The 17,179-nt window shown below is 41.9% G+C and overlaps 1 protein-coding gene across 1 annotated transcript in view; it reads left to right on the forward strand.

Moving 5' to 3' along the window:
* The window catches only part of Fras1 (Fraser extracellular matrix complex subunit 1), a 442,676-nt gene that overhangs the window by 271,889 nt on the left and 153,608 nt on the right, over positions 1-17,179 (forward strand). Inside the window, exons 21-23 of the mRNA XM_008843691.3 lie at positions 8,562-8,714; positions 9,279-9,425; positions 15,262-15,408. Coding sequence (XP_008841913.1) covers positions 8,562-8,714; positions 9,279-9,425; positions 15,262-15,408 — 447 coding nt within the window. The remainder of the gene's footprint in view (positions 1-8,561; positions 8,715-9,278; positions 9,426-15,261; positions 15,409-17,179) is intronic.

The following is a 17,179-nucleotide window of genomic DNA, read 5'->3' on the forward strand; positions in this document are numbered from 1 at the left end:
AGGCGCAGGGCTCAAACTAGGAGTATAGAACGGCGAGGCGGGGGATGGAAGGGTGAATGTGGCTTATCAGCAAATGCTCTTAACAGAGCCATTTCTACAGCTCCATGATGATGTTGAGTTTTTAAAAAGTGCTATATGCCTACATTTCATATAATTTCATCTATGTAAAAATGTAATGTTGTATAAAAAATGAATAAAAGGAAATAAAATGTCAATGTTAGCAGTTATAGACACTGAAGACATTCCTAGGGTGATTTTTTTTATTTATACTTTGTAAAATTATTTTTTATATTTTGTTCCATAGATTACTTTGCAGTCAGAAAAATTAAATCTCAAAACTCTCTTTTGAACCCTTCACAGCCCCTCTCCTGTGTAGATCACAGCTGAAAGCTGTAGCTGGAAACCAGCTCACAGGTGGTGCCCAGTGGGACTGGCCACTTGTAGCCTGTCATGCCTGAGCTCTGTGGTCTGCCCCAGGTGACTCTTCTTTGGTTGTAAGTCAGAGCATTGATATTAATGCTTAGGCTCTTGTTGCCCTGATTTCTGGCTTCTTTCCCTGTGTGTCATTACTCATTCTGAGGTCTCCTAAGGAATTCTTTCCAAAAAGATTTTGACTTCAAGCTTCTGTACAAAAAGAGTTTCCTAGATTTTATGACTTTATTATTCTTTTTTCCTTGGTTTAATAAAAATCAGTCAACCAAACTTCACAGCAGCATTCTGGAGCATATGTATTTAAGGTGTTTCCTTGGAGGCAGGTATATGAAAGGTAGGGAGGTTTGCATGAGGATATTAATGTAGGAATTCCTTCAGACTATTGTTTTGGAATGATTTTATTCATAGGATTAGGTGTTCAACAGACTAAACATAGGTAGTAAACAGAGTTAGAAAGTCCGACTTCTAACTTTGCCAAAACTGAAGTGATTATAATATCCTGTGTAAGGCGGAGCTGTAAACTAACTTGGATTAATGTGATGCTTTGGGCAACCAACAGTTGACTGTTTATATTTTCAGATGGCATTTATCGATTTCTTCTTTGCCTCTAGATATTCACTCTATCATGCAATGTGATATGTCAGGGAACTGATTGATGCTTTCTTATGGCTGCTTTAACAGGGAGCCATGGAAGGAAGCAGAGGCTCTCAGTGATTACTGTCTTGAGCCCGTTCTACTGGCTTTGAGTATACAGATACCTGTATGGTTTGAGACATGCAGAGACTTGGTTAGGAGAAGAGTAGTTAAGGGCTCTATTTAGTTACTTTTATCTTTGCTGTGATCAAATGCCTGACAAGAAGCAACCTCGAGGGGGAAGGGTGTGTTTTGGCTTCTAGTTTGAGAGAGCACAGACCATCATTGTGGGGGAAGTATGGCAGCCAGAGTGTGAAGTGATAGGTAATATTTTGTCTGCAGTCAGAAGACAGAGAGTGACAAATGCTGGTGCTCAGTTGGCTTTCTTTTTATTCAGCCCTTGACCCTAGTTCATGTGAATGGTGCCACCCTCATACAGGATGGGTCTTCCCTCTCATTTAAACCTTTCCAGAAACACCATAAAGACACTCACAGAGATGCAGTCTCATGGTTATTCTAAATCGCATAAAGTTCACAATCAGATTAACCATCACAAGGGTTGTGGAGAATTCCTGTATTTATCAGTTGGAGGCAAAGAAAGAGGACCCAACCAATGTAAACACCTAGATAAGATTTTTTAAGCTCAGAAGCATCTTAATATTCTGTAAATAAACAGTGATTCAATTATGATACATTTGTAAAGTAGAATATTAAATTACATTTTTAAAAAGTGGTATTGATAGATAAGGAACAGATAACTTATCAAAACTCATTAGATAAAAACTCAAGGTGTGCAATTTTAGGCTCATAGATTTTAAATATATATTGACTATCTCCCTTTTATAAATGTTTTATTTATTTATATATTTAAAATTTTTCTATTTAATAACCACATGATTAGAAGAAGCATTTCATTACAGTTTTAACATATTCAATAACAATTTCCAGAGTAAGGATACATCTCTTTCAAAAGTGGCTGTAAATTTTTAGGTTCACAGTTGAATTAATACAGTTATACAATATTGAACTCAGTATAAACCTTGTAAGACAAAAAATTGAATGAGTTTTTAACCTTTAAAGAAGATCTCCATTTCATTTTAAAATATGCTGTTTCTTACATTTTTAATTCTACTAATGCTTACATGTTTGCACATGTGTCTTTAATCTCTATGTATTTGATTATTAATAGTCACAGTCGGTTACACTCAGATCCTTGGCACCTGAGTATGTATATAAAGTCATCAGGTAGATTTCAATGGTAATGTTTATCACCTCTACTAATTAACATGAAGTAAATTTTTATGCTTCCCTCCTCAAATATGTCTTTTTAAAAATTTGTTGATTGTGTGTGTGTGTATCATACAGAACATCCCAAACAATCTTATTCATCTATATACCCACTCCCCAAAAGGCACCCTCCTATAGCCCTCCCCTCCCCCCACTGGAGTCCATATACTCTGTCATCCCTGTTACTGTCCACTCTGTTGTTGGTGCCCTCAACCATTCCCCAGTGCTTGTCCATCTGCTGAATCTAGTCAGCCTATCTAGAGAGCCTTGTTTTAGGAAGATCAGCTGTTCCTCATCTAGCAGCAATCAAGTTGACAATCTAGTTGTCAATATTCCTTTAGATAAGATTGGGGTCTGTTGTTCATTTTCCCAGTTCTATGCTGGGTTTCTCTCTGGGAGTCTTTTACGCCACCCTGGCCAATAACTCAAAGGAACGTATCTCCTGTCTGGCATTTTTCTTGTTATGTAGCCTTTGGCTATACATATGGACTCTTAAAAAATTATATTGACCCCATTAATCTTTGGTTATACTTTCCTTTTGGGTGTTTAAGACCCTACAGTTGGCCCAGATAAACAAACTTAGTTTTACTCTTAAGGTCTTTTGAGGAGCTGTTCCTCAGGGGTCACATGGGCTTGGGAGGAGCCCCTGGCTCCTTTCTTTTACCAGTTCCATCTATGTGAAGGTAAGTAAAGGGTCCTGCTCAACCATGGCTGGCTTTACTTGGATGCATGGAGGAAATGTTTCGTCTGTGTTGACCCTCCTCTTTGTAGAGTGGACACTGGTTCAAGTCCATCTGGTGGGGTCTCCATGGCCTCCCTGAACAAGAGGACAGGTGACTCGCCAAAGTTACAGGGTATTTTGAGAGATGCTCATAGTCCCCTGGAAGTTAGTCAACTTAGGAGGAAAAGGATCAAAAAGTGTCCTTTAAGTCCCTCTGACCAAATTAGTATAGGCCTCATAGCATGGCTATTAAACATCCAAGAAGGTTAGTTCCACCAGCCTGGTACTTTTAATTACCATGTGCCATGTAGATAAAGCTTGGGCAAAGATCAAATGCTCTCAGATAAACCTTGCCTAGACATATGTTATATTCTTTGATCTAGTTGTATGTATAATTTTTCAGTAGGTTGTTGGACTAATATGGTTCCCTGTTTTTTGTTTTTTTTTTAATTAGTTAGGCTTTATCTCTCACATTGTCAAACGCTTCCACCATGGTTTCCCCATTTAAGGTGCCCCCGTTTTTCCCATTTCTCCTTTAACAATACCCTTCTCCTATGGTCCCACCTCTCTTGAGCTCCTTCTTTCCCTTTATTCCCAAGGTTCCTTGTATAACCCTCCCTCACCCCTCCCCTTAAAATAACCCCATTATTGTCCATATCTCCCTTATTAACACCTGTTTCTACTGTTCTTGGCACCTCCATGGTGTCATATAATGGGCTATTATCTTCTAATTCTTTGGTGACCTGCATTGGAGTGGAGTTTTGCTCTGAAGACCCCACTGTCAGAGCTAAATCCCATCCTTTCTCCCTTTTCTTTGATGTTCCTTTCTTCTAGTCTCCCTTCCTCCTCCATTGCTTCTCAGAATGCTTCTGCATCCCCTGATTTTTCTTGAGGGGCTTTGCTGCCACATGGGGAGTCTCTGGGAACAAACCCATAGAGTCTAGATCTAGAGCATAATCCTGGGATGGCCCCACTTGTCAGCTGAGGGATGCTTAGGTTGCTTCCATCTCTTAGCTATTGTGAAAAGAACAGCAACAAACATGGATGTACAAGTGTCTCTGCAATAGGATGAGTTCTTTGGGCATATGCCAAGGAGTGGTATAACTGAGTCAAATGGTAGGTTCATTTGTAGATTTTTAAGAGTTCTCCATACTGCTTTCCATAGGAGTTGACAAGATGTGCATTTTTATGTCCATAGATTTTTAAATATATATTGACTATCTCTTATCCATATTAACTTAATAGTAGGATTTCTTTATATACATTGTATACAGTGTATTGTATAATGAAAATATCTTTGTATGTAAAAATTGTTTCTTCCAAGCTATTGCCTGCTGTTTGTTTTCTGTGATGGGGCCTAACTTTGTAGTCCCTGTTAGCTTGGGACCAAAGCACAGGCTAGGCTCAAGCTCAAGGCAGTCCCCTGCCTCAGCCCCCCAAGTGCTAGGATTACAGGTATGAGCCAACACATCAGACTTTTTTTCTTACTGAAATTTTGTAACTTTCCTACAATATTTTATTCATATTTAGATCCCCTCCCCAATCTAATCTCCCCTTTTACTAACTCCACCCAATTTCATGTACTCTACATTTGTCTATTAAGGCCTACAGAGTCAAATATGTGTCCCCAAATGCCCTTTAGTGTGGATTCATCCACTGGAACCTTGTTAACCCACAAGAGTCTCCTTAAATGAGATTGACGATCTCCCTCCCAGTAGCCATTGGTTGCCAATACTTCCTCTGGTAGGGCTGGGGTTTCTTACCTACATCTATGCTGAGATTTTATCCGACTTGAGTTTATGTAGGACTTGTGCCTGCTGTCACCATTGCTGTGAGTTCATATGAGTAACTGACCAGCCGTGTGAAAAATTTTGTTTCCTTGTGGTCATCCACCACCTCTGGCTCTTACAGTCTTTCCACCCCCTCTTCCATAATGATTTCTGAGCCTTTGGGGACAGAAGGTGGATATAGGTGACCCATTTATGGATAAACGCTCTGCAGCCTCTTATTTTCTGCACATTGGCCAGTTGTGGGTTTCTGTGTTAATAGCCATCTGCATAGGGAACTTCTCTGGTGAGAGTTGAGAGATGTGTTAATCTATGGGTATAACAATAAGTCATTAGGAGTCAGTTTAATACTATGTCTTTTTATCAGAATAATAATTTCAGGCCTTTCCTTATGGCCTTGGACCTGTCTAGCCACAAATTTTAGGTCTGATATCAATGTCAGATATGGGCTGCATCTTATGAAGTAGACCTTAAATCCAATTAGAAAGTGATTGATTACTCCCCTAATATCCATGCCACTATTATACCATTGGGCATATCTTCCCAGGCCAATGGTTGTTGTAGCACATAGGAGTCACAGCTGGGTAAGGTTGATGATTAATTTTATCTTCTGGTAGCATCCATAGCGCCTTCCAGCACCACGAAAGCTAGGCTGTTGAGATGAAGCTTTGAAGTCAGCACAAACTTGATTTTTCCTTGTTTGCTCTACATGTATATAGTGTCTTGCAGCAGTAGGGTCTTACCATCAAGTTTTATACCAGGATAAATTATGTTGGAGTAGAAAGAGGGCTTCAAGGAGTAAGACTGGTTGGTCAAAAGTGCCATATGGTGCAGGTATTTCTGGTAGGATAAAGCCTTAGAGGAAGCTAGTCAGTTTTGTCGTTTAGAATCCATCAGAGACCTTTTCAAAAGCAAGCAGAGTTGTGGAGCTGAAGTTTGATTACAGAAAGGTAGAGAATTCAGGACGGAAGGAGGCTGGATGATCTATTCATTTTCTCTGTGACCAAATATATGACAAGAAGCAAGTCAAGGGAGGAAGGATTTTATTTTGGCTCACAGTTTGAGGGGATATAATCCATCATGGTGGGGAACACATTGTGGCAATTAGCTTCATGGTGGCAGGAGAGGGTGGTGACTTATTCACATCTGGTGACCAAGAATCAGATAAACTGGCACTAGAAGCCAGGCTAGATAGACCTCTGGGCCCCCTCCTCCCAAACCCAGCAATGCACTACCTTCAGCTAGGTCCTGCTTCTAAAGCTTCTACAACCTCCCCAAACAGCAGCAACACATGAGAGTTCAAACACATGAGACTGTGAAGGACGTTTTACCTCCAAGCCAATAACAGATGGTTAGGAAAAGGCAGGGAGCTGGGTGTTTGCACAGAATAGCTCTGGGGATGGGGTGGTCGAGTGTGTTTAGAGGTTGGATAAAGTAAAGAATAAAGAGCTGGGGGAGAGCATTGAGAACAGGATTCAGAATGCTGATGAAGGAGTCCTGTGAAGTGGAAGGAAGTGAGGTAAAAAATGAATAAAGATAGAAGGATGTTTTAGGCTGGAGGCAATGAATGAAGGTGCCATGCACATGTGCTGAGTGAAGTTAACAGATGACCAGGGAGAGCACAGCATGGTGGGTGAGGTGTGGCTTGGGAGTAGTGAGGGTTTCATAGCGGCTGCTGGGAAAATAGAATGGACCATCCATAGCCCAGCCCTAGCTTCCTTTGGAAGTAATGAATGCACATTTCACTCCTCATTCAAATAACTTCTAGAAAGTCCCAAGATCAGACAAATCCATAAACACTTTTTTATTATACCCACAAACTACTCCAGAGATGGGTGTACTGTATCTTCAAAGTGTTGCTGTGGTGATTATTCTTTTTCGTTCTCTGGTTGTATACTAGAGGAAGCCTCAGGTAGCTCCAACTATTCTAGCCCACTGAACACCTGCAAATCTTCTCCCTGCATGCCTGAGCCCAGGGCGCTCTGCACATACTTGCCTTGAGGAGGAAGCACTCATGATGTCTCACATAATGGAGCCTCAGTCAGTAGTGAGTGTTTCCATCCTCACATTTAACACACAGTAAGGTACTTAAAGAATACTACCACCTTCATTTAACAGTTTTCTAAAATAGTTGAACTTCTTTATGAATACCTAGGATTATGCTCCTGCCCTCGTAAAGAAGGCAGAGGAAAAGATCAAAGTGCTTGACATTACAAGGACGTCATACACTGCTACATGGCAGCAGAGGGAAACAGCCTCTCTCTCATATTTCCTTTGGTGCCGTTATCTCCTTGACAATTTACTGAAGGGCTGTAATGAGGATTCATTTGGTTCCCAGGATATCACAAATTGTCTCTAATGTTGGTGAGAGGCTGCCTGCAATTTGAAACTCCCAAGGTTCAGAGAAAGGTCAGAGGCCCTCGTTTGTGTGCTTTAGAAGATTCAGCATTTTTGAAGAGGGCACTGACTTAATTTCTGGGGCAGCCCAAGTGGGTGTCTAGGGAAAGGTTTTCCTGCTGATGAGGGGGAACTGCCATGGAGATGAGGTCTGCTTCCTGCACTGGGAATGGTCGCAGATGATCAGCAGTTAGAAATAATGTCCCAAGAGTGTGGGGTACAGGCCTGTTTTAGCAGGGCTTGTGGATGCTGTGCTACTGATATGGGATTTGTTGTAGAGAAAATGAGGCTCAATCACAGTCTTGATCTGGAAGGCCAAGAAATGAAGCAAGACATCTGGGCCCTGGGTGGTGCATAAGCCAGTGCAAACAAGTGCTTAGCATCATACAGAGGAAGATGGGAAAGCCCTAGAACCAGACTCCTTTCTTCTCATCTGGGATCTTTACTCTTCTTCCATCTGAATGGGTGACCCAGGATGTCTGGGTTTTCTTCTGCCTTCTGGTGAAGGATGGTGAAGAGACGCTGAGGGCAATTATCACTTGAAAGCTGAGCAGAGGAAGTCTTCGCCCACAATGAAAGCTGAACCCAATTGAGCTCTTTATTAAAGGATGACTATTATATGAGTGAGAACAAGACAGTGCTGGCTGCACAAGATAATTTGTTTTATGGCTTTAATCACAGCTGGTATGACAGAGCTGCTGTGAACTATCTATCAGGTCATAAAAATGATTTTTCCCCTCACAGCCCTTCGTTATAACACTATCTCCAGTTAAAGACTAAAAATTTCAAGCAACTTAATCCAATTATCTACTAACCTCACTGTCTCCCCATGCCAAAGACTGATTGCTGTATTCTGGCTCAGGAGGCCACGTGGAGAAGTTGTATGGAGGGCTTGGGAGTCCACACTGCTCTGAAGCACTGGGGCGAGGACACACAGTCCTCCAGGGCTCTTGCTCTTGGAAGAGAAGTTGAATGTTGATTGAGCTGCTTCTGTTGGTCTGACAGTTCTCTCTACCCCTTGCAAGTAGCTATCACAGAAAGCCCTAGCACTTGAAGGTCATTCAATTGGAAAGAGATGAAAACTGAATCTCTGTGCTGGGCCCAGCCATTCACTAAAAACCTCAAGCCTCTGATTTGTCCAGGTCCTCAGCTTCTACTTTACCGGTATATGCTGCCTCTGGGCTCCTCACTGGCTGGCTGCGCTGCAGTGCTCTTGAAATTGAAACCCTGGTGCCCTGAGGTATAGTGATAAGACTTTGTGGTCATGAGTATCCATGCCTCTTCCTCTCCCCTTCCCTCTCCAGATTGCCATCCTCTGTGCCAACACTGTGTGGCTGACCTCCACGATACTGGTAGTGTCTGTCTAAAGTGCCAGCATGCCCGCCATCTGCTGCTTGGGGACCACTGTGTTCCTGACTGCCCTCTTGGACACTATGCAGAGAGAGGTGCTTGTAAAAGTAAGTGCTAGATAGGATGGGGGCTGGGGGTGGGTGCTTCTTTTGACTTCTGAGAAGGTTTGGTGTCCCAAAATGAAAAGAAACGCAAAGCATCCTGCAGGGCTGAAATGCAGCGAGGTCTGTGTTGGGGCCTTCGCTTCTATATGTTGCTTTGGGAGTGTCTTAGTCACTTTCCCGTTTGCTATGACAGAATACCTCAGAAAAGCAGCTTAAGGAAGGAAGAGTTCACTTTGTCTTACAGTTTGAGGACAGTCCATCATGGTAGCCCGAGCTTGAGGCTGCTGGTTACACTGCATCCCCAGTCAAGAAGCAGGACGAGATGAATGCTGGTGTTCAGCTTGCTTTCTCCTCTTGACTCAGTCTAGAACCTCAGCCCATGAAATGGTGCCGCCCACATTTAGGGTGCATCTTCCCACTTCAATTAACCTAATGTGGAAGCTCTGTCACAGACATGCCCTGAGTTTCGCCTCCTGTGTGATTCCAGGTCCTGTCAAGTTGTCACTATTAACCATCACAGGGAGGGCGCCTGATTCCCAGTTGTTTCTGTCTCTTTTCCCTCTGTAGGATGCCACTCCTCCTGCAGAACCTGCCAGAATGAAGGCCCTTTCTCCTGCTCCTCCTGTGCCAGTGGCCTTGTTCTGACCCACATTGGCACCTGCAGCACCACCTGTTTCCCTGGGCACTATGTGGATGACAACCAAGCTTGCCAGCGTAAGTTTCCTAACAAACCATTGTCTCTCCTCTCCTGTCCTTTGGGGGCCATTGGAAGAAATGTGAAGTTTTTGCTTCCATCCTTGCACCCAGTAGCCTTTACTTTTGTAAAAGAAAGCTCGCTAATCTGCAATGGTAATATGGATACAATTAGTAGATTATAATAGTTTAGATACCATCCCTGCTGAAAGCACTCGCCTCTCTAAGACCCAGCCTTCTGATCCTGTGCAGGTCATTGACTTCTGTTCCAGTTATCTCATACCAAATAAAAGTGTTAGTCTTTACAGTTATCTCAACCATTTAGTTCTTTGATCCTAGGCAGAGGAAGGAGCCAGCACAGTCAGTGGGCTGAGCACTTCTCTGGGTTTAATTTATTTTCTGTGTGTATCTGTTGATATTGACAACATGCATTTCTGTCCAAAATGCTAGTTATTTTTTTTTTCTTATACAAGAGTTACATGTATAACATTGTCTCAAACAAGTCAAGGTTATAATTAATTACATTGAAGCAGACACATAGAGAGCTTGAATAAATTAGAGAAAGGGCAGATCTGAGTGGAAAAAAAATTAGAAAACATCCCCCACAGATGAAAGAATAGTTGTAATATGCTGCGGCAGCATATTTTATTTTATTCGCTAAAGAGTCATTCAGAAAACATGGTTATACTTTGGAAAATTTCCGTGAACAAGTATGTTAGTGGTGTTTCAACTTTATGTTGTAGGAAGTACCATGTTGAAGGCATTAGAAAAATGGGCTCTAGAGTCAGTGAATTGAAGTTCGAGTTCTAATACAGCTTACCAGCATATGACCTTAAAGAAGTCAGTTCACCTCTGGCCTCAGTGTCTTTTTCTATGAAAGGGAAATGTCATAGTTACTTTTTCACTTCTGTGATAAAATGCCCTAACAACAGCTGCTTAAGGGAGAATGGGTTTATTTGGGCTTATAGTTCTGGAGGGATACAGTTCATCGTGGTGGGGAAGATGTTGCAGAAGGTAGGAAAGGCATGGTGGCAGAAACAGGAGGCTGTCAGGTTACAGTGCATCCACACTCAGGAAGCAGAATGTGAACAGGAAGATAGGCTATCAAGCTTCAAGGCCCAGTCAGTGACACACTTCCTACCTCCTAAAGGTTACATAAGCCTTGCAAACAGCACCACCAGCTGGGAACCAAGTGTCCACATACACGAGCCTGTAGGAGACAATTCACATTCATAGCACAGCAGGGGATTAGATTATAGCAGCACCTATATCCTAATGTCATAGCACTTGACACAGATCACAGACTGTAGCAGAGAATAAGATTTATGTCACCATAATTAATTGTTGTTATCCTCATCAACATCATCATGAATTAAAGATAAACCGTGCAGTAAAAGATAGTCACATAGAGAGAAACAGGAAGAACGACTCCACTGCTGTTCTCTGAATTACTTACAATCATTTGCATTTGTTGGAAAGTTATATGAAACTCAGAATTTTGCATCATCTGTCAAGATACTGGAGATAGAAACTTCTTTTGAACCAGTGGGAAGATTTCTTCACTTTGGCAACAAAAACTGCATGGTAGATATCAACTGTCTGCTGGAATACATACATTTTGTAATACCAGAGACAGGAATGAAATACTTGCCACTGCACTGAAATATTTATCCTTGGGGAAGTGCTTGCTTTGCTACAAGGTTACCCCTGCACAACCTGATGTACTGTCATATAAATAGGATTTCATGGGATGTTTCAGTTGAATTAAGAATCTCTTAACTCTAGTCCTTAAGTTTCATTCTTTTTTTTTTTTTTTCGGTCTTTTTTGAGACAGGGTCTCCCTGTAGCCCCAGCTGTCCTGGAACTCACTATGTAGACCAAGCTGGCCTTGAATTTAGAGATCTGCCTGCCTCTGCCTCCCAAGTGCTGGGATTAAAGGTGTGCGCCACCACGCCCAGCTTCATTCTTTTTTTTTAACTGAATAAAGTAAGCCCCTAAGTTGGACTATTTGAGTTTCTACTGTGTGAAATAAACAAAAAGAATCAACAATGCCCCTTTGTAATGCTCACCATTATAGATAATTACAGGCCTGCCAGTTTTAGAAACTGTGTGGTTAAGGGCTTTTGAGGAATTGTAATCAGTACTATGGGAAGCAGTGGTAAGTATATAACTAAAGAAAGTGAGGGCTGTGGAGCTTTCTTCATTCTAGTTTCAGAAATCTTTAGGAGGTGCATACTATTAACTCTGAAATTTAAGGGTGTCCAGGTAAAGCAGAAACTAAAAAAAAAAAAAAAAAAAATCAATGCTAAATAAGCCACTCAGTACTTGACTCATAGTGCTTTGGAGTTGGTAAGAGCTCCAGGGGGCACCCAGGCCAGTCTTGCACCCCATGCAGAGATTCTCTCTTCCACATCAACCTCTTCTGTGAGGGAAGAAAGCTAGCTGCACTGTTGGGAGGATGGATTGTTGGGTTGTGCTTTCTAACTGGCCTTAGACTCTCTTCTCTGGAGCAATAGAGAATAAGTCTCCTCCCTTGTTCACATATTTACCTTCCAGAGTTTGAGATTAACTGACATTTCCCACCTGGACTTTGCCCCAGGCAAAGCTGGAGTCAGTGTAAGTGTTAAAGAAGAGGTGATGGGTTTTTTTTCTGATCTGTGTTTGGTTGAGAATGGGCCTGTTAAGAGGGAGTGTGAGCTCTACCTGCTGTGAGGTCCTCACTCAATGATGTAGGACACTGATAATACATCCCTTCTCCCCTTAATGATTTCTGATTCATTTGCTTCCTTCTTCACTGTCCTGGCACCCTCCAAGGGGTTGGTGGCCTCAGAGAACTTCTGTTTCCTCTGAGGAGGTCATACCAACAGGTCTGCATCAGGATGCAACTTTATGTGGTCTTGATTTAAGATGAAGAGCACTCAGCCACAAGTCTCAGGGAGGGAAGCTGAGGACCAAGAGGCTTTATTCTGTACGGAACTGCTCTGTGTAAGACAAGGGCAGCTGTTGCTGATTGCCTAGGAAAGGAAGGAGAGGAAGAGGGTAAGGACAGAGAGACTGCCCATGTGCTCCACAGCCTGATACTGCTGCATCCCTCTACATCCTCTATAAAGTCTTTAGGATTTCAGAGTGCTCAGCGTGAATCTATTTCTTCTGGGAGTCACTAAACGGGCTGAATTGTACATTAAGGACCCCAGGGGAATGAGAGACTGCATAGAAAGACTCAGAAACATAGACACAGATGGAAGTAAACAACACTGCCCCCCAAATATCAGAGCAGGGAAGCAGCCTGTGAGCCCTGGCTGAGGAATTGCCATTTGGGCCTCATTTTGTAACTGCATGCCAAGGAGGGAAAGCCAACGGATGTGCATGGAGACTCCTCAATGTAAGTTTTAGTTGACAGTAAACTCTTGAGTGGTCAAACATTCAAGTGATTTGTCTCTGGAAACTGCTGTCCAAGCAGGTCTTTCACACCCCATATGTATTCGGTTCATTTTAGAGCATCAGTGTGCAACTTTCTTGAGTTCTGTGTATTTCACTTGATTATTTGGTTGCTGTTCCCACTAGCTAAAATAACTGAATTCTTATTATTCTAGCTAGTAAGAATGAACTGCCCATATTTTCCATATAAGGAAATGTGGCATATTTAAATGTCATGATCCATTTATTTTCATTAAAGTAATCATTAAAACACTGACCAAATAAAATGTTAAGTCTTGATCACTATATTTTACTAGGGATATTACTTTTTACCAACTACAAAAAATTTACCAACCATTTTGAATATACATTTCAACCTCCTTCAAAGTCACCTTTCATTTGTGTGTGTGTGTGTGTGTGTATGTGTGTGTGTGTGTCCATCTGTCTATGGTGTACATGTATGTCACGTTTGTGTGTACTTGTGAGTGCAGATGGGTGTGCATGTGCTTGTGGAAGGAAGCCAGAGATTGATATTGTGTGTCTTTTACAGTCACTTTCCACCTTGTTTGTGAGACAGGATCTCTCATTAAACCCGGAGCTCACTTTTCAGCTACACTGGCGGACAGCAAGTCCCAGAAATCCCCGAGTCTCCCCCAACCCACTGTTGGGGTAACAGATACACACTGCCCATGCCTGGATTTCACACGTGTGCTGGAGATCCAAACGCGGGTCCAGAAGCTTGTGCAACAGGCACTTTACTGAGTGGGCCATCCCTCTAGCCCCTGCACCCTACTTCACTTTTGCATTTATAAGTTTATCTTTGGGATTTTTATTAAGTATTTTACTCAAATCAAACTCTGTGTATAAAAGATTAAGCCATAAAAAGGAATATAAAAATTTAGTCCCTTAAAAACTTCCAATAGATAAATTAAATATTCCTTTCTAATTATTCAAAACTATCTCTTTGAAAATCCAGCCTAGAATTTTCTTAGCACCCCAAATTACAAGTCTCCATATTCAAAAGAAGAATTCATAGCAATGACTTTCCCTAAAAAATATACTCACAGTAAATTTTAGAATGAGGAAGTGTTGATGGGCCTGTATTTGTATATCTGTGTGTATATGTCTGTCTCTCTGTGTGGGTTATATTAAAATATTTGGCTTCTGTCATTTATGTAGCAAGTGTTTATTGAACACTTACAGTATTATAGATAGCCAGCTAGGTGATATGGAATATTTTAAGGAACAAAATAAAAGTGGTCTTTATTTTCATGAATCCTACAGCTTAAAGGATATAGATGTCAAAGAAATAATCACTTAAGTAAACACAATTACACACTGCAGGAAAGAATGGGATGCTTAGGTTGCTGTAAGAGCATAGCACATACCTAGGAAACGTGTTCTAGAATGAAGATTCTATAAAAGGCTTTCTGGAAGGAGAGGGTGAAGGATGAGTTAGAGTCACAGATAAGAGAGTTACTGATTTTTGCAAAGAGGATCCACATGTGTATTTTAGAATGTTCAGGAATGGGCAGAAGGAAGATGGAGGCACAAGATTTGTAGAAATGATGACTAGAAATTTTCCCAGATCAAAACAAAACAAAACAAAACAAAACAAAAACCTTGGAGTTTGTAAGGGGAAAGTAACCCTGGATGCCAAGACAGTATGAATGAAAACATCAATGGTAAATGCAAGGAAATCAGGTTTCAAGGGGGTCAGACTGGGTATGGGAAACCAATGAGGAGCACATAAGTACTCCAGGAGAGGATGAGAAGGGCTTGGATACCTCTCCATTAAGCATACAGCTTTTAGAAAGCTGTGTTTTAGTGTTTGAGCAAATTCAGGGAGTGGCTAGGTCTGAAGTGAAAGAAAGGGAAGAACCAGGTAGACTCAAGGTTTCCAACCGGGGAACTGAAGAGAAAGAGTGGTGTCAACTGTTAAGCTACAGAGATGAAAGCAGACCAGGAGGGACCATCATCCCTCAATGCCTCAATTACCTCCCTGGAAACTAAGAACTACAATTGGGGAAGCCAGTAAACCCAGCACCTCTAAGTCCTACATCTTAAAATGTAGGATTTTGAAATACTGTGTGTCTATATCATAAACCATGGATCCCTTGATTTCTTAAAAAATGTTCAAAATAAAGCTATTGGCCTTAGAAAAAGTGTGAATTCTGTTGCTGAATCACAGAGCAATTTGGATGTGGGATTTCTATCCTTGGATTTTATCATTTATCTTTGGGCAAACAAGATTATCTTCTATTTTGGAAAATAAAGCTAATATTTTCTGCATCTCAATTACAGAGGACGGTTATGGACCACTATTAAAGGGCAGGTTGGAGCAGGGCTTTGTTCCAGTGTAGCATCTGCCTAGGTTTGCTCCTACTTCCATAGTTGCAGTTGTCATCATCTGGTCATTTCCTTTTTCCAATCTGCTCAGCATGCAGCATACATTGCCGAAGCTGTGATTCACAAGGCAGCTGCACCTCCTGCTGGGATCCAAGCAAGGTCCTGCTCTTTGGGGAGTGCCAGTACGAGAGCTGCACCCCACAGTACTATCTTGACATCTCCACCAAGACATGCAGAGGTAAAGCTCTTCTTGTGCCGTATGAAGATCCATTCGGGAATGCTCTTTCACTTAGGTACCTACTCTCCACCTTGGAAAACACCTTCTTCAGATGTTTTCAACTCTCTATGATGATAACAGTGATGTATGCAATTGTTCATTTATTCATTTGCATTCATTAAGCACATTTTTGAGCACCTATTAAGTGCCCCTCATTGTACCAGGTATTGGTAACTAGACCAGAGGTAGCAAATGGGAAATGAAAACTTAAATTGTATTTGGTCCATGGACATGCTTTGTGTGGCCCGCCAAACAAGCTATTTTTTCTATAGCTTTTCTATAAATTTCAAACAATATATTTTGATCATATTTAGATCTCCTCTTACCCCCCAACCAAATTTCATGTGTGGTTCATCCACTGGAGCCTGGTCCATCTCCTAAGAGTCTCACCCCTAAACGAGACTGACTCTCTCCCTCCCAGCAGTCATTGGTTGTCCATACTTCCTCAGGGAGGATTTCTTACCCACTTCCCCATGTCTATGCTGGGGATTTTGTCTGGCTTGAGCTTATGTGGGACTTGTACATGCTGTCACCATTTCTGTAAGTTCATACGAGGAACTGCCCAGCTGTTTGGAAAAGTCTGTTTCCATGTGGTCATCCACCTCTTCTGCCTCTTACAATCTTTCCACCCCCTGTTTTGCAATAATCCCTGAGCCTTGGGAGGTAGAAGTTTAATACAGGTTCCCTATTTAGGGATAAGCACTCTGCAGTGTTTTATTCTCTGCGTGTTGGCCAGTTGTGGTTCTCTGTGTTAATCACCATCATAGGAAGGCTTTTCTGCTGAGAGTTGAGAGATGCATTAATCTATGGGTATATCTATTGAGCAAAATAGAGATATTAGGCTCTCCCCTATGGCATGTGTCCTGTCTAGCCTCAGGTTCCTAGTCCCAATATCAGTGTCAGGTATGGATTCCATCCTATGAAGCAGACCTTAAATCTAATTAGGAAGTGGTTGGTTACTCCCATAATATCCATGCCACTATTGCACCAGGTGGCCCACCTAATATTTTGATGTTTGAAAGTCTTTGATTATTTCCCTTTTTCAAACCAGGAGGTGTCACATACAAAATTTGAGATTTTTCTATTGCTTTTTTAGAAATTCAGCCGACCTAGTAATAGTGAATCTATATTGCCATTGTAAAACAGTAGGTTGGACTGTGTATCTCTCAGTCCAGTTCCCTCCCTATCACACCAGGGCTGTTCTGAAGATTTACATTGCCTCCCTGGGCCCTGTGAATGTTTGCATTTGCAGCTTTAGTGCGCTAGACTCCAAGTTTAATGAGGTCGGGAGCGGTGTCTGAATTGTTTATCTCTGTTTAACATACACAAATGAGTGAAAACACCTAGTATCTTTCCCTTGTTCTCCATTGGGCTTGTGCTCTGAATAACACAACTCAGCAAGGGATGAGCAGGTTTTACTTGATTCTCTTCCTTTTCCCCTCTCATATTGTCTTAGTTTGTTCTTCATTGCTGTGACAAAACACTCTGACCAATACCAACTTGGGGAGGAAATGGTTTATTTGTCTTACATCTCCCAGGTTGCAGTTCATAAGGGAGCCCAAGGTAGGAACTCAGGGCAGGAACCCGGAGGCAGGAGCTGGAGCACAGGCCATGGAGGAACGCTGCTTACAGGCTTGCTCTCTTTGACCCCTGCTCAGCCTGCTTTCTTATGCAACACAGGCCCACCTGCCCAGGGGTGGCACCACCCACAGTGAGCTGGGCCTCCCACATC

Source organism: Nannospalax galili, unplaced genomic scaffold (assembly GCF_000622305.1).
Source record: "Nannospalax galili isolate Female #2095 unplaced genomic scaffold, S.galili_v1.0 scaffold440, whole genome shotgun sequence".
In the NCBI taxonomy this organism is placed as follows: domain Eukaryota; kingdom Metazoa; phylum Chordata; class Mammalia; order Rodentia; family Spalacidae; genus Nannospalax; species Nannospalax galili.